The 18816-nt window shown below is 43.0% G+C and overlaps 1 protein-coding gene across 2 annotated transcripts; it reads right to left on the bottom strand.

Annotated features, from left to right (window-relative positions):
- Positions 1–6108: 6108 nt before the first annotated feature.
- Positions 6109–11543, bottom strand: LOC139575620 (tRNA-splicing endonuclease subunit Sen54-like). 2 transcript variants are annotated; one of them, XM_071400778.1, is made up of 11 exons: positions 11213–11543; positions 10667–10825; positions 10389–10452; positions 10130–10213; positions 9817–9915; positions 9685–9737; positions 9451–9552; positions 8693–9318; positions 8434–8494; positions 7460–7573; positions 6109–7277 (listed from the first exon to the last, which is right to left on the bottom strand). In XM_071400778.1, exons 1-11 carry the CDS (start codon positions 11266–11268, stop codon positions 7127–7129), a joined length of 1569 nt encoding a protein of 522 aa, XP_071256879.1. In that variant the 5' UTR covers positions 11269–11543; the 3' UTR covers positions 6109–7126. The 2 variants fall into 2 exon arrangements, with proteins under 2 accessions (XP_071256879.1, XP_071256890.1); XM_071400789.1 differs by lacking the exon at positions 11213–11543 and having other exon boundaries at positions 10604–10892.
- Between the last annotated feature and the right edge of the window lie 7273 nt (positions 11544–18816).

Below are 18816 nucleotides of genomic sequence, written 5' to 3' on the forward strand. Positions count from 1 at the left end.
GGGAAATAAATAGGAGTGAATAAATATCAACAGCATCTGTACTTACTGTTGAGATTAAGACATAGCTGGTGAAAGTTGAGGACTTCTCATTCTGCAGACAATCATAAATTAATAAATTCAAATTGATGTGCAGGTAACTGCCAAAATAAAGGAAACACCAACATAAAGTTTCTTATTAGGGCGTTGGGCCACCACGAGCCAGAACAGTTTAAATGCATCTTGGAATAGATTATATAAGTGTCTGGAACTCTATTGGAGGGATGCTACACCATTCTTCCACAATAAATATAATTTGGTGTATTGTTGACGGTGGTGTAAAATGCTGTCTCAGGCGCCGCTTCAGAATCTCCCATAAGTGTTCAATTGGGTTGAGATCTGGTGACTGAGACAGCTTGGCATGGCATATGGTTTACATCATTTTCAAACCATTCAGTGACCACTAATGTCCATTGTCATCCTATGGGGGCATAGCCATGGTAGCCAAAATAACTCAGGAACCACACCTGTGTGAAAGCACCTGCTTTCAAAATACTTTGTATTCCTCATTTACTCAAGTGTTTCCATTATTTTTGGCAGTTACCTATAAGTGGTGGTAGTAGTACATACACTCTTAGAAAAAAGGGTTCTTTGGCAGTCTCCATAGGAGAACACTTTTTGGTTCCAGGTAGAACCCTCTGTGGAAAGGGCTCTACATGGAACCCTCTGAGGAAATGGTTCTACCTGAAACCAAAAAGGGTTATTCAAAGAGTTCTCCTATGGGGACAGCCAAAGAACCCTTTAGATTCTAGATATAGCTTTTTTCCCCCTAAGAGTGTACCATGTACAGTGGGGAGAACAAGTATTTGATACACTGCCGATTTTGCAGGTTTTCCTACTTACAAAGCATGTAGAGGTCTGTAATTTTTATCATAGGTACACTTCAACTGTGAGAGACGGAATCTAAAACAAAAATCCAGAAAATCACATTGTATGATTTTTAAATAATTAATTTGCATTTTATTGCATGACATAAGTATTTGATCACCTACCAACCAGTAAGAATTCCGGCTCTCACAGACCTGTTAGTTTTTCTTTAAGAAGCCCTCCTGTTCTCCACTCATTACCTGTATTAACTGCACCTGTTTGAACTCGTTACCTGTATAAAAGACACCTGTCCACACACAATCAAACAGATTCCAACCTCTCCACAATGGCCAAGACCAGAGAGCTGTGTAAGGACATCAGGGATAAAATTGTAGACCTGCACAAGGCTGGGATGGGCTACAGGACAATAGGCAAGCAGCTTGGTGAGAAGGAAACAACTGTTGGCGCAATTATTAGAAAATGGAAGAAGTTCAAGATGACGGTCAATCACCCTCGGTCTGGGGCTCCATGCAAGATTTCACCTCGTGGGGCATCAATGATCATGAGGAAGGTGAGGGATCAGCCCAGAACTACACGGCAGGACCTGGTCAATGACCTGAAGAGAGCTGGGACCACAGTCTCAAAGAAAACCATTAGTAACACACTACGCCGTCATGGATTAAAATCCTGCAGCGCACGCAAGGTCCCCCTGCTTAAGCCAGTGCATGTCCAGGCCTGTCTGAAGTTTGCCAATGACCATCTGGATGATCCAGAGGAGGAATGGGAGAAGGTCATGTGGTCTGATGAGACAAAAATAGAGCTTTTTGGTCTAACTCCACTCGCCGTGTTTGGAGGAAGAAGAAGTATGAGTACAACCCCAAGAACACCATCCCAACCGTGAAGCATGGAGGTGGAAACATCATTCTTTGGGGATGCTTTTCTGCAAAGGGGACAGGACGACTGCACCGTATTGAGGGGAGGATGGATGGGGCCATGTATCGCGAGATCTTGGCCAACAACCTCCTTCCCTCAGTAAGAGCATTGAAGATGGGTCGTGGCTGGGTCTTCCAGCATGACAACGACACGAAGCACACAGCCATGGCAACTAAGGAGTGGCTCCGTAAGAAGCATCTCAAGGTCCTGGAGTGGCCTAGCCAGTCTCCAGACCTGAACCCAATAGAAAATCTTTGGAGGGAGCTGAAAGTCCGTATTGCCCAGCGACAGCCCCGAAACCTGAAGGATCTGGAGAAGATCTGTAGGGAGGAGTGGGCCAAAATCCCTGCTGCAGTGTGTGCAAACCTAGTCAAGAACTACAGGAAACGTATGATCTCTGTAATTGCAAACAAAGGTTTCTGTACCAAATATTAAGTTCTGCTTTTCTGATGTATCAAATACTTATGTCATGCAATAAAATGCTAATTAATTACTTAAAAATCATACAATGTGATTTTCTGGATTTTTGTTTTAGATTCCGTCTCTCACAGTTGAAGTGTACCTATGATAAAAATTACAGACCTCTACATGCTTTGTAAGTAGGAAAACCTGCAAAATCGGCAGTGTATCAAATACTTGTTCTCCCCACTGTATATGTACTAACAGAAATGCAATTGCACACTTCCTAACAAACTGCTGACATTATTGAAATAACCACATTAAGCTATAAACACTACAGTACCATATACTGCATGCCTTTTTGTTTTTCATCCCAAAAAATGTTTTGCTCTTGTTTTTTTTAGGTTTGGGGCTTACAAATGATAATCCAATCATAATCTTTTGTACCCCCAGCCTAAAATGTAATTTGTTGACTCAGGGCAACATTGCAGTATTAAAGGGTAGGAAAATAGATTTTTTTGCTATTTATTTGTAATATTTGTTCAAAGCAAGTATTGACTTAACTTCAGATTGGCCTACACACAACACCCCATAATGTCAAAGTGGAATTATGTTTTTCGATTTTTTACAAATGAATAGCTAAAATGTCTTTAGTCATTAAGTATTCAACCCCTTTGTTATGGCAAGCCTAAATAAGTTCAGGAGTAAAAATGTGCTCAACCAGTCACATAATAAGCATGAACTCACTCTGTGTGCAATACAGACTACCTCATCTCTGAACCCCACACATATAATTATCTGTCTAGCAGTGAATTTCAAACACAGATTCGACCACAAAGACCAGGGAGGTTTTCAAACACCTCCCAAAGAAGGGCACCTATTGGTAGATTGGTAAAAGAAAAAATCAAAAGCAGAGATTGAATATCCCTTGAGCATGGTGAAGTTAATAATTAAAGTTTGGATGGTGTATCAATACACCCAGTCACTACAAAGATACAGGCGTCCTTCCTAACTCAGTTGCCGAAGAGCAAGGAATCCACTCAGGGATTTCACCATGAGGTCAATAGTGACTTTAAAACAGTTACAAAGTTTAATGGCTGTGATAGGAGAAAACTGAGGATGGATCAACAACATTGTAGTTACTCCACAATACTAACCTAATTAACAGAGTGGAAAAAAGGAAGCCTGTACAGAATAGAAATATTCCTAAACATGCATTCTGTTTGTAACAAAGCACTAAAATAAAACTACAAACCATGTGGCCAAGCAATTCACTTTTTGTCCTGAATACAAAGCGTTATGTTTGGGGCAAATCCAATACATTACTGAGTACCACTCTCCATATTTTCAAGCATAGCGGTGGCTGCATCATGTTATGGGTATGCTTGTAATCGTTAAAGACTGGGGAGTTTTTCAGGATAAAAAAAATAACTGAATGCAGCTAAGCAAAATCCTGGAGGAAAATCTGGTTCAGTCTGCTTTCCACCAGACACTGGGAGATGAATTCACCTTTCAGCAGGACAATAACCTAAAACACAAGGCCAAATCTACACTGGAGTTGCTTACCAAGAAGACACTGAATGTTCCTAAGTGGCTGAGTTACAGTTTTGACTGAAATCCACTTGAAAATCTATGGCAACACCTGAAAATGGTTGTCTAGCAATGGTCAACAACTAATTTGACAGAGCTTGAAAGATTTTGAAAATAATAAATGGGCTAATTGTTGCACATTCCAGGTGTGGAAACCTCTTAGATTTACCAAGACTCACAGCTGTAATCGCTGCCAAAGGTGATTCTAAACATGTATTGACTCAGGGGGTTGAATATGTATCTAACCAAGATATATTAGTGTTTTCTTTCTCATAACGTTTTTACAAATGTTAGAATTGTTCTTCCACTGACAGAGTATTTTGTGTAGATTGTTGACAAAAAATGACAATTAAATCCATTTTAATCCTACTTTGTAACACAACAAAATGTGGAAAAAGTCAAGGGGTGTGAATACTTTCTGAAGGCACTGTATAGATTACGTAGTCATAAAGAAAAAAATGAAATACTTCTCTCCTTAAACATGCAGCATGTGTCTCCTGTAAGACAACTTGTATGGATGATCCTCCAAGTGTTGCATCAAACATAGGTCTCGTTCCAGGCCAACTATATTGCATCAACCAACGGTTGTATGCCATGTTATCAACTGCACAGTTGGGTATCAGATTGATATCATTATTTATATTGATATATTATATTATCAATATTATTATTATACTTTATATTAATTGTTGATATACTATAATATTGATATCAACATATCATATATTTTTATACTGTTTACTCACTGTGTATGTATATGTATGTATATATATATTAGTTTCAGGGCAGAGCTCACCCAACAAAATTTTGGCAGATGGTTTAAAGACAAACACTTACCAAATCCATAATACCAAACAGAATCATGTCTACCATAACTAGTGTAGAATTGGTCCAGTGCACCACAGGCCGCAGACCTGTTGTACTTTCATTTTTCTGTGACAGACCCAAGTGTTCCTGAAGACGATGATAGGAACAGTCCTCCATAGTGGAGACGCCACCTGCTTATGAGAGTAGACCCTACCTTAGATTACAGAAGACATGGATCACAACTGATACAAATAGTGGCACAGTGGATGGGTTATCCATACGTGGTAGAATATGGGACTCATACGCAAGTTCCATTTTCAATAATGTGCCAAAAAATGTATTATTTTCTTAGAAGCCAAAGACAAACAAGGAGAAAGACGAGCTGAGAGAAATCAAAAATGAGAACTCACCCATTAGAGCGAGTGAACACAGAAGCCACAGAGTGTTCATTGCTGTATGTTTAGGCTCACAGGTCCAGCAGAATGGTGTCCAAGTGGGAGAGGGCTGTGTTTTATATGTGTGTGAGAACATTATGTGAGTGTGGCTCAATCACGTGGCTAGTTGACTTTACTCAGGGCCATTGTCAGAGGTACAGAGTGTTCAAGCCAAAACCTTCTGGGTCATTCCACAAATTCAGTGCCATTTGAGAAGTGTAACTTAGTCAAATTATTTAGTTGATTTCACCTCATTTTAACAATCTGTCATAAAGAGCACATGTTCAACTTCATAAAACATGTTTTCTCATCTAAAGAAGTTAAATAAATGACTAGAGTACGTGCTTATTAAGGGCTAAATAAAGTAACACGGTGGACCGTAACAGGGTTTAATATGTATTTTTAAATCAGCCATAAATCCCCTTGTGACGGGAATGGAAGCTTGTTGGGTGAAACAGTGAGTAGCAATTAAATGCAAGCTTCATAAAAATGAAATTGTAAAAAATTGTCTAGCCTGTCTATGGGTAACAGGGTTGACGTGTTATGTTCGACCCGCTCAGTTTTCCACCACAAAACGGCAAAAAAAAAAAGAGAGTAGAACCAGCTCACCAGCTCATGATTTGACTATTAGATGTTCATGTGTTTCTTTTGAAAAATATTTTAAAAGGAATAGTTTCACCATATTAAAAATGAGAGTTCAGTTCACATAACAGGGTTGACCTGTTATGTGAAATAAATCAGATGAAATAAATCATAATCTTCAGAAATGACTTTGTCAAAGCAACAAAATAACTAGAGCTTTACATTGATGGTGGAAACATGGAGATATGTTAGGATTAAGTGGGCTAAAATCTTCCTAGAAGTAGCACAGGGTTAATGCTGAATTTTGGCACTCTAGCATGCCTTTCTTCATATTAATTGAATTCTCCATGTGGTCTATATTAAGGGCACGTAATTTAATAGAACATGCTGTTAAAAATGCAATATTGGTGCACAATTTCTACATAAAATATCAAAAGACACTTTTCATGGAATGGCCCTTCTATTATGGATCAAATCTCCTCCTAACCTATTGACTTAGAGACAATGTGATCCTGAAGGGTGGAGATCCAGTGTATTTATTGTACTGCACATCACAGATGGACTGCTGGTCAGGGTTTGCTGGTAAACTAGAGACGAGAGGAGCAGGTTGTGGTCAGTAACCTCATCTCAATGTTTTAACACCACTGAGTTTGTGGACTGATATAAGAAAGAAGAGTATGTGCTTTACATCTTCAGATTAGGCCACCCAAAGGAAATGGAAAGAACATGTTATTACACAGGCTTACTAGTCCCATAGATTTCAGACAGAATGTCATAAAAGTAGAATAAAGGTTGTTTTCTTTATGGAATGGGCAGAAGTGTATGGTAGGCACTACTTGGGTTTTGGGGGATTGGTTTTGTTAGGAAGGACAATGAGAACAATGCAACAATAACTCAACCACAAAGACATAATGTGACGATAAACTCTAAAAATACAGGCCACCATTTACAAGCAATTTGAAACAAAAACATGAGAACAAGAGTCAGGTAACTTAAACATGTGAGGTTACAACAACAAAAGGTCAGGCAGTAAAGCTGATTGGATCTAAAATATGGGCAGATAGACAAAAATAAAGGGCTGAGATATACGTATGATCTACACATACTGCATCTATACTAAGTGTATACATAGTGAAGCCACTCGTGATACAGTATATGAATACCAGAAAACCAATGGTGGTGATGAGATAAAGGCAGAAGAAAACCGAGCCAATTCGGTTCAAAATCGCAGAGGCTTTACAAAACCATGCTTGGTATAAGACATGGTGACATTGTTTGGAGAGGAGACAATGTAGGTTACCTTCAATCAAATGCAGATGATCATATGCCACTAAAATAAGTCTGCAACACAGGAGGAAGGCATACTACAGCATCAAACAGTGTGAGGACTGCAGTCCATCAATTCACTAAGAGAATTCCGTTTCGTTAATTTCTTTGGCATTAGTTCCAGTTGCAGAGTTTCAGATCCACCGCAGGCAGCCCTGGCATGGTGCAGTAGTTAAACCAGGGCTGTGTGACTGTTTACTGTGGTCAGGCCCTCAGAAGGACGTGTCTGTGGGTATCTGGAAGTCCTTGAAGGAGTAGAAGGAGATGTCCCCGTGGTCCACCACTGCATAGGTGACCGGGACGTCCCCACTCTGGAAAGCCAGCAATTTCAGTGTCCACAAGTCAGGCACTGGACCATCGAAACTGGGAGAAGACAGCAGACATTATTCAGCGTGCAGTAGCATTTGATAATAGTACATTTAGGATTACTTTCGATGGCAGGTGGTCTTGTGTCATCTCTTTTGAAAATGTTATTATTTTTTTAATATTATTTTTTACTGTTTATAAAGTATGCAAACACCCCCTGCCAGTTTTGGGATGTTTACCTGCACACACACATGCGAGAATAGGGTTTTCCAGGAGCACTCTTCTTGAATTCAGCGACCGTGTCGGGTTGGTAAATGTTGAAACAGATTCTCCACTCCTCTGAACCTTTCAAACTGAGAAGACAAAGCCCAATGTCAAACACAAGGCAGGCAGCATAGAAATAGATGTAATATATTTCTATGGCAGGCACCTCTACGTCATATTGTATATATCATCCTAGGACATAATGTTAATCATATTCAACAAACCCACAGTATAGGGTTTCACTCGTCTTATTATTTATACATTTTTCCACTCCATATACAAAACGAACAACAACTTACAGATACACACAAATAATGACTACATCTCATCTGCCCAGACCCGCATGCTCACACCCCCATCCTTATTGATTGCCACTTGGCCTGAAATTGTATCAATTTGTTTTTCTGTTGCCCAAACTATTTAAATATTTACATAATAAATCCTTAGATTTTTCCATTGTGTTAATTATGGTGGATGAATTGATTTGCCCGTTCTTAGTATACGTTTTTTTCAAGATGAGAAGAGAATTGTCCAACCCATTGGATATCTCACTACACCCCCATATGCAATGTCTTGAAATATGAAGACAGATTAAAAGTACATTCATATTGTAATACTTCTGACAGTCAACTTTCTAGCTCTGCCCACAACTTTACAGCATTCCCAGAAAGCATGGATTATTGAGTGATTATTAGTTTTACACTTAAGACATGACTCTGCCATTGAGCTGTAGAATTTGTGAATTTTGTCTCCTGTATAATAAATTCTATACATTAGTTTATACTGGATTAAGCGTACATTTTCATTAACTGTAATTTCACGCATCTTAATAGATGTTATGATGAATGAGCAGGGATAGACAATTACCACTAACCGGGATGGAACACTCAGCTAGCATTTCCTACTAAATTCACTTCAGGGTTCGAGATAAGATACTAAAGAGGAATACCTGGATGCTCCCTCCAGCAGCCGTGTGGATTTGATCACACTGATTTTATCCAGTAGCTCACCTGCGTCCAAGAAGGACGAAACGTCAAAACCATTTAGACATTTAACCATTCAAGATGCTGCTTATGAAAAATGTAATTCAACTTCGGTAAACCACATGGGATAATGAGTTCATGTAACGATGAATCACAGAGAGTAAACAGATATTGAAACTTATATGAACTTGTCATTGACAGCAATGAAGTCCAGATTAGTTTTACCGGTTGAAGTGACCTGTGCAGGGTCATGTAGGGGTGTGACAGGCCCCTCCCACAGGTGTGCTGGCCTATCTCTGCGGCTCCGTTGAATCCTTCTCTCCTGTAGCTCCTGGTACTCTGCCCAGTTCCTGCAACGTCGTACCTCTCTGTCCTGGTTGATGTCCCTCCGGTACCGGTCCCTGTCCCGCTCCCTCTCACACTCACGCCGGGACATCCTCACCTCCCGCAGGTTGAGCCTCTGCAGCCAGGGGACCACATCGCAGGCCCCCACTGACCCCACAGCCCCGGGTAGCAGGCAGGGGTCTGGGGAGGTCAGGCTGCTGGGGAGCCAGCGTCTGGAGCCCAGGTCTGGGAAGGGGATGGAGCTGAAGTCCCAGCGAGGGGAGCTCTGGGGCTGACCTGGCAGCTCAGAGTCAGGGTCTGGGGAGCCTTCCTTTGACCACCAGCTCCTGCCCTGGCCACCCTCGGTTGAAGTGGTGGGGTCAACGTGTGATGTTGTCTGGATTTCGTCAATGTCTGGGGCTGAAATATCTGGAAGAGAGTCAGGATTCTTGTCCTCTTCCTCTCTGTTGCAGTCTTTCTCCTCCTCCATTCTCTTAGAAGTGGGGCCCTTCTGTGTTCCTGTGTGCCTGGAGCGCATTAGAAGAGCCAGAACGGCAGGGTTTCACATTGAACAGTAATCGCTTTGAGGAGTGTCGGTTGACTGAGTGATTAAACCATGTCTAAATATAAACTGGGTGTGTCTGTGTCTGCTCACTCACCTGGAGGTGGGGCTGTGGCTGCGTTTCCTCTTCGGAAGTCTTCCTGATCTGTCTCGGGACTGGGGCAGGTTCAACTGCCTCTCATACTGCGATGGCACAGAACTACAGGGAACAACACCAATCCTCAGATCATAAATACAGTCGCTTACATGCAACTAAGGAAAAGGTTCAAGTTAAAGGAAAGGAATGGCCTTAGAATCTAGACTAGTTCATGCCTGTGAGGGAGACAACTACCTGGGATCAAATCTGTTCACCACATAACCAAGTCGCTTCAAATGGCCAAAAACCTTTAGAGGAAATAAAATCATCACGTTAGGTCAAATCATAAGTTTAGACTAGCTGGAATTTTATTATATTTTCTCATACCTGGTAATGCTGTATACTCATTGTCTTCAAGTATAGAAATCTCTCATAGCCCTCTTGGATGGACAGTGGCAGGTCTTGGTAGAACACTTGCAGGTTTCCCTATTCATTTTGAGGATCACAAGGGATAACAATTCTAAGATAGAAATGACAAACTGTGTTTGTCTTATTTGGATCCACATGTATCAAACTAATGGAAATGTCTTTATTAGGTGAACAACAATCCGACCAGGAATAATTATAACCTGAATGGTGTGAGCTAATAACAATTCCCCGATTAACATATTTATTGGCAACGCTGAGCCCATGCACTTACACACTCCATTAGATAGAGAGCCTCTTCTGGACGTAGACATTGCTTACCATGGGCAGAAAACCCCATAGTCTGCCAAAACTTCCCCTACAGCAGAACAGAGAAGTAATGTAATGTCAGTTTTCATGTGAAATCTTTAGACATTAGCCTATACTAAATGTTAATGAGAGGTGAGCTCTAGGTAAGTTCGAATAGACATCAGCAGAGGCAGAGAGCTTGTCATGACAAAGTCCTTCGCTCTCTCTGATGGACCATTACTCACTGCTGGTGACTGCAGCTCCACTATCATGTCACTGGGAATCCACACTGCCTTCACCAGGTTCCCTCTGGGCACAAAAACATACAAGGAGTCAGTCACGCCACCAGCTGTAAAGCACAGTAATACCAATGAATTGACATATTTGTTTAGCTGCAAATACATATGGACTAGGTATAATCATCTAACCACACCAACAGTCTAAAGTTGATGACACATACAGTATCTAATTATACTAGTAGCCGTCACTCTAGTCGTCCTTGGTTCCTCCATCTATTACTCACAACCTCTCCACTCGCTCCTCAGATACTAGATTCCAGTGCTCGTCCAAACTCTGCTGAAGCCAATCCCTTTGCTGATCCGACCCAGTGGGAATGAAATCCTTCTGCCCGCGCACCGGGATCTTGTGGCTGCGCGTGCGGGTTTCGAACAGCTCAGATGGGCTGTCATTGAATCAGAAGCACAATAAGTTGCAAGGACTGACTCTGTTTACAATTGGTGTCAGCACTGGCTACACGTTTTTCGCACGATATATGGTAAGAAATAACCACCAAAAAATGCCGGTCTTCCATTGAATTAACTCGGTTAGAAAAACATTAAAATATTTGACCGCGCCGATAAAGACGACCACATTCAGATTGCCTAGCTAGCGTTGTCAGCAGCAGTTAGCGTCTATGAATGGGTTAGCTAACTGCTAACACGTTTATAACAGCTCGAATTTCACAACAAAACTGTATGAAATTGGCTAACTTATTTGACAAAAACTATTATGTAAGAAACGATTCACCCAGTGCCTATTCAAAGACACGGCGTTTAAACTGTACACTTACTTTAGTAATTCATTGCCGATTTCTACTTTAACTGATGTTTTGTTTTGGTCAGCCATGTTTGATAGGTAGGCTGTCAAATCGGCCTAGGGTTTCCAATAGACAGCCACAAAGTCAAAATTGTCTGTATCGTAAAAAATTATATATTTTTGGTCTTAATTTAAGGTTAGCGTTAGGCATGGGGTTAGGTTCAAAATCTGAATATAACAAGATAAATTGTAGAAATAGACGGAGGTTAGCCATAATTGTGACATTGTGGCTGTGTTAACTAGTGACGACCGGGTCCTAGTGCACGCCATTGTACATTTTTGAAAGAAGTTCACAAGAGGGCAGCAAAGCACAACATTTTACATTTTTATTTCAGGAATGCCACAATACACTCCTATATTACTAATGCTAATGAAGTCTGGGAAATAAGGCTTTTTATCTGCTGTGATGAGGCCACAGGGAAAACAGTCTCCCAGACCTGCAGCTTAGTTGATGAACACAGTATGAGGATATAAAAACAACATTTGATATCACCTGGCTAAAAATGTGTTACAATTCAAATCAAATCAAATCAAATCAAATTTTATTAGTCACATACACATGGTTAGCAGATGTTAATGCGAGTGTAGCGAAATGCTTGTGCTTCTAGTTCCGACAATGCAGTAATAACCAACAGTAATCTAACCTAACAATTCCACACTACTACCTTACACACACACACAAGTGTAAGGGATAAAGAATATGTACATAAAGATATATGGATGAGTGGTGGTACAGAACGGCATGGCAGATGCAGTAGATGGTATAGAGTACGGTATATACATATGAGATGAGTACTGTAGGGTATGTAAACATAAAGTGGCATAGTTTAAAGTGGCTAGTGGTACATGTATTGCATAAAGATGGCAAGATGCAGTAGATGATATAGAGTACAGTATATATACATATGAGATGGGTAATGTAGGGTATGTAAACATTGTATTAAGTGGCATTGCTTAAAGTGGCTAGTGGTACATTTTTACATAATTTCCATCAATTCCCATTTTTTAAAGTGGCTGGAGTTGAGTCAGTATGTTGGCAGCGGCCGCTAAATGTTAGTGGTGGCTGTTTAACAGTCTGATGGCCTTGAGATAGAAGCTGTTTTTCAGTCTCTCGGTCCCTGCTTTGATGCACCTGTACTGACCTCGCCTTCTGGATGATAGCGGGGTGAACAGGCAGTGGCTTGGGTGGTTGTTGTCCTTGATGATCTTTATGGCCTTCCTGTGACATCGGGTGGTGTAGGTGTCCTGGAGGGCAGGTAGTTTGCCCCTGGTGATGCGTTCTGCAGACCTCACTACCCTCTGGAGAGCCTTACGGTTGTGGGCGGAGCAGTTGCCGTACCAGGCGGTGATACAGCCCGACAGGATGCTCTCGATTGTGCATCTGTAGAAGTTTGTGAGTGCTTTTGGTGACAAGCCGAATTTCTTCAGCCTCCTGAGGTTGAAGAGGCGCTGCTGCGCCTTCTTCACAACGCTGTCTGTGTGGGTGGACCAGTTCAGTTTGTCCGTGATGTGTACACCGAGGAACTTAAAACTTTCCACCTTCTCCACTACTGACCCGTCGATGTGGATAGGGGGGTGCTCCCTCTGCTGTTTCCTGAAGTCCACAATCATCTCCTTTGTTTTGTTGACGTTGAGTATGAGGTTATTTTCCTGACACCACACTCCGAGGGCCCTCACCTCCTCCCTGTAGGCCGTCTCGTCGTTGTTGGTGATCAAGCCTACCACTGTAGTGTCATCCGCAAACTTGATGATTGAGTTGGAGGCGTGCATGGCCACGCAGTCGTGGGTGAACAGGGAGTACAGGAGAGGGCTCAGAACGCACCCTTGTGGGGCCCCAGTGTTGAGGATCAGCGGGGTGGAGATGTTGTTACCTACCCTCACCACCTGGGGGCGGCCCGTCAGGAAGTCCAGGACCCAGTTGCACAGAGCGGGGTCGAGACCCAGGGTCTCGAGCTTGATGACGAGTTTGGAGGGTACTATGGTGTTAAATGCTGAGCTGTAATCGATGAACAGCATTCTCACATGGGTATTCCTCTTGTCCAGATGGGTTAGGGCAGTGTGCAGTGTGGTTGCGATTGCGTCGTCTGTGGACCTATTGGGTCGGTAAGCAAATTGGAGTGGGTCTAGGGTGTCCGGTAGGGTGGAGGTGATATGGTCCTTGACTAGTCTCTCAAAGCACTTCATGATGACGGAAGTGAGTGCTACGGGGCGGTAGTCATTTAGCTCAGTTACCTTAGCTTTCTTGGGAACAGGAACAATGGTGGCCCTCTTGAAGCATGTGGGAACAGCAGACTGGGATAAGGATTGATTGAATATGTCCGTAAACACACCAGCCAGCTGGTCTGCGCATGCTCTGAGGACGCGGCTGGGAATGCCGTCTGGGCCTGCAGCCTTGCGAGGGTTAACACGTTTAAATGTTTTACTCACCTCGGCTGCAGTGAAGGAGAGCCCGCAGGTTTTGGTAGGGGGCCGTGTCAGTGGCACTGTATTGTCCTCAAAGCGGGCAAAAAAGTTGTTTAGCCTGTCTGGGAGCAAGACATCCTGGTCCTCGACGGGGCTGGTTTTCTTTTTGTAATCCGTGATTGACTGTAGACCCTGCCACATACCTCTTGTGTCTGAGCTGTTGAATTTCGACTCGATTTTGTCTCTGTACTGAGACTTGGCCTGTTTGATTGCCTTGCGGAGAGAATAGCTACACTGTTTGTATTCGGTCATGCTTCCGGTCACCTTGCCCTGGTTAAAAGCAGTGGTTCGCGCTTTCAGTTTCACGCGAATGCTGCCGTCAATCCACGGTTTCTGGTTTGGGAATGTTTTTATCGTTGCTGTGGGTACGACATCGTCAATGCACTTCCTAATGAACTCGCTCACCGAATCAGCATATTCGTCAATATTGTTGTTGGACGCGATGCGGAACATATTCCAATCTGCGTGATCGAAGCAGTCTTGAAGCGTGGATTCAGATTGGTCGGACCAGCGTTGAACAGACCTGAGCGCGGGAGCTTGTTGTTTGAGTTTTTGTTTGTAGGCTGGAATCAACAAAATGGAGTCGTGGTCAGCTTTTCCGAAAGGGGGGCGGGGGAGGGCCTTATAAGCGTCGCGGAAATTAGTGTAACAATGGTCTAGTGTTTTTCCAGCCCTGGTAGCACAATCGATATGCTGATAGAATTTAGGGAGTTTTGTTTTTAGATTAGCCTTGTTAAAATCCCCAGCTACGATGAATGCAGCCTCAGGGTGTGTGGTTTCCAGTTTACAAAGAGTCAGATAAAGTTCGTTCAGGGCCATCGATGTGTCTGCTTGGGGGGGAATGTATACGGCTGTGATTATGATTGACGAGAATTCCCTTGGTAGATAATGCGGTCGACATTTGATTGTGAGGAGTTCTAGATCAGGTGAACAGAACGACTTGAGTTCTTGTGTGTTGTTATGATGATCACACCACTTCTCGTTAATCATAAGGCATACCCCCCCGCCCCTCTTCTTACCGGAAAGATGTTTGTTTCTGTCGGCGCGATGCATGGAGAAACCAGCTGGCTGCACCGACTCCGTTAGCGTCCCTTGAGTTAGCCATGTTTCCGTGAAGCAGAGCACGTTGCAATCCCTGATGTCTCTCTGGAAAGCTACCCGTGCTCGGATTTCATCAACCTTATTGTCAAGAGACTGGACATTGGCGAGTAGTATGCTAGGGAGTGGAGCGCGATGTGCCCGTCTCCGAAGCCTGACCACGAGACCGCCACGTTTTCCCCTTTTTCGGCGTCGCACAGGGTCGCCGGCTGGGATCAGATCCATTGTATTGTGTGGAAGGCAAGACACTGGATCCGTTTCGGGAAAGTCATATTCCTGGTAGGAACGATGATGAGTTGACGTTAATCGTATATTCAGTAGTTCCTCCCGACTGTATGTAATGAAACCTAAGATTACCCGGGGTACCGATGTAAGAAATAACACGTAAAAAAACAAAATACTGCATATTTTCCAAGGAACGCGAAGCGAGGCAGCCATCTCTTTCCGGCGCCGGAAGTCGGAAGTCTAAATAGACAAGTGTTAAACACAATCTTATTGCGCCATAGTACCACTGGAATGTCATTCATATGTGATAACCTTATTTTTATTAATATTGATAAATGCCTTCTCTGCATTTTTATCATATTTAGATTTTCTCACTTTGTAATATAAATAGTTGACTAATGTTGTGAATGAAAGGGCTCTTGGAAGGGTGCATGTATTATATGTGCAACATCCTTACGACTTGCCCTTTGACAGGCCTGGCCACGAGTCATCACACCTGACCTGAGAGGTGAGAGAGATGCATTTAGATGCATGGACAATGAGAGAATGCCCCGCTGAGCAAACGTCCATACTACCAGGAAGTAAGAGACCATGCTCCCCTCCCAACCCTCACCCCACAAGCAGACCCCCTCCCCTTCCCTGAAAGTCAACAATAAACCATGTTTCCAGTAAGCCGGATAGCTCCCCAAGTCTAGCCCATCTCCATGGTGACCACTACCAGAGCTGACAATGCTGTGTCTTCTAGCCTAACTAGACCACCCATGCGGAAAGACTTCGGATATAACAATATGTATCAGATTATTAAAGCTCCGTAATGCTGCTATCACATCTGTACTCTGGAGTAAAATAAAAAATCCTCAACAATGAGCTGCATGTATAGATATTTGTGGACATACGCACAGTATTTCAAACATGTAATAAAAGGTTTTAGTCAACAGTGGCATAGCATGTTTTACACCTTGACGTATTCCTGTGCGAGACATGATGTCAACATTCCCGTCTCTGCTGTTAGTGACACAGTACCTTTGTGTGTGAGTCTCCACATGTTATTCATGGGTCCTTAACTCCTGGGTCTGGGGTTGCGCTGTGGCCTTTCAGTTGGTCTGACTCTTTAATCTGCTGTTTAACACACTGAATTGGGCCTTTGCATTCTCAATCGGCCAGAGCAGGGTATTCCTGCTTTGTGTGGATTGTTGACTTGCAAAACACGCCCTAAGGACCCCAGTAACTGTAACACTGAGGGGCTGACTGCCAGAGGTCACACTAAAAGAGCATCCTTATTGCTTGCAAAGTTATAGCTCTCAGTGTAGAGAAGTAGAATTTTAGATTGAAGACTACAGTTCTTTAGGATCAGAATCGCTTCTATTCACCAAGTCCATTTAAACATACCAGGAATTTGACTTATTGATGTGGTGCTGCCAGCAATAGACAAATGTGACGACAAAATACAGACAGAGGAATTTACACAAAGTCAGCATCCAGTATTTACTATGGTATGGTACATTGGGCCTTTTACATTTAATTTACTTGAGTTACCAGTCAAATAAAATTGTGGAGATGTAACAAGTAGAATGTAGGAAATAATCCAGCCCCCTGCAATGAAATACTAAACCAAATGTACCAACCCCACTACCGTCCACCAAAACATACGTTCACATTCAAACTAAAGAAAAGTTCAGGATGTCTGTTTATAGGCTACACATATCCAGCAATCAGGATTGTTTGCAAACAGATCTTGAGGGCAGTGGTAAAACTGACTACCTAGCTCTAAACCATTAGCAAACAAAGGCACACCACAGAGAGGGTCTAACACCTCACATCCTCAGCATCACGCTCAGTCTCATCCAAGTGCTGTGGGTCCTCTGGCACTAATCTGTTAAATCTGTTGTCATTTGTCTTCAGTTTCAGTGCACTAGCATTGGCACCCTCTCAGTGTGACAAGGGGATGACCCATGGCCCTTCCTCCCTGCTCTAGTCCCAAGCCACTTTCACAAGTTATAACATGGTGACTATAGGGATGTAGAGAAAAAACAGGTGGCAATAATCCCTCACACCTCTCACAACAGTCTACAGGGTACCTTGCAACAAGAGAACAGTACCTTCGTGGCCTTATAAATTAAGTTGTGTCAGGTGATAACATGGATTCAATTATTAGATGCTTTTAACCTGAGTAACAGAAAAGAGTACAAATGCAACTTACTAAAACTATGTAAGAGCAACATGCTGTGTAATATGTTGTATTCTGTAACATATAAAAGGTCACAGTGTTCTAGGACCTACTCCCCCAGTGGAACTCCATTGTTCTAGAATGTTCTGGATGAATCCAGATATGTGGGGAGTTTACAAGATGGGGGCACCCCTCCTACTCCTCCATCCCTGTCTTGTCCTGTGTTCTAGCTCTCGCTTGTTTGCATTCCTCTCAGTTAATAAGTGTTTGTCTGATCCCTGACAGGAGGCTAAAGATCACCCACGCAAACACCCTGGCCCCTCCCATGGCCAAGCTGTAAAGACAGCAGCAAGAGGTGGCTGGCCAGATCCGATCTACCGCAGCCAGTCAGGTGTAGCAACGGCATTCTGACACACGCAAACACACACAGTTTGAATGTTTGATCAACTCCTTTACACAGCTGACACATCAAGCCAACCACCATTTGTCAACTGACTAATGACCTTAAAGCCAGCAGTTAAAAGTAAACGTAGGCCTATGTTATGCTTCATTTTGTATCCTCTGACCTGTTTTGAACAGTACACACACATCCTATAATTCTGCACAAAAAAGAATGTGAAATCCTGACAAGCTCTGACCGGTAAGGTAATAAAGCATTCCCATCATCACACACAAATCAACCTAGTCCCATTAACACCCCACACTGCAAATGAGTGATGGCAGAGATGAGAAGAGAGAGAGTGAGGGTGGGAGATAGAGAGGGCGAGGAAGACGGTTGAAAGTAAGGCGGTACAGTCCGGTACTGCGTCCCGGCAAAATACATGACCCTATCACAATAATTAAAACAAAATGTCAAGAAAACTAAGCTATTACACCATGATTTATCATTAGGCTACCATATGTCAGAGGCATGAAAAATGAACGAATGGACTTCAAAACGGGTGGTATGGCCTATGCTCAAAAATGCGATGTGGTTCGACAAGAATATTGACATTTTGCCAAGGCAGAGATGAATGGCCGACACTGAAACATGCAAGGACAGCAGTGGATGCATAAATTCTGGCCTAATGACAATCACCAAAATGTCATTACACTTTGTGGTGTTTTGTGGAACAGATGTCTCTTTCCATTCACAACTGTTTGGAGGCTGGAAATATGTTGCGAGTGGGTGAATGTGCACGGGTAGCCTAGTAAAGGAGCCCTTTGATGTATTTCGGTAAGAAATTACATCTACCTTCACCCCTAGACAGAGAGAGGAGAACGGAGAGAGGAAAACGGAGAGGTAGAAAGTGAGAGACAGATGAAAAGGGAGAGGAAGACCCAGACATTCACACTGAGGCCTGTAATGTGGTGTGGGAAATGACCAGGGAGGTCTCTGTTTCACTCCATCCCACGTCTCCTCCGATCAAATCATTTAGTGGATGCACCCGATGCAAACCGCCGTGCTCTTTGCTGGGGGTGAGAGGCAACACCAATGAATGGAGGGACAGAGCCGTGGAGGGGTGCTGAGAGAAAGCTCTGGCTGAGCCAAGCAGTGAGGGGGTCCTACGCTTCGACCAGGCCTGGGGGGCTTTTATGGCTTTTGTCGCCACGGCAGCTCACCTATTGAGGGGAGCCCCTAAGAT

Source organism: Salvelinus alpinus, chromosome 1, assembly GCF_045679555.1.
Source record: "Salvelinus alpinus chromosome 1, SLU_Salpinus.1, whole genome shotgun sequence".
NCBI classification, from domain to species: Eukaryota; Metazoa; Chordata; class Actinopteri; order Salmoniformes; family Salmonidae; genus Salvelinus; species Salvelinus alpinus.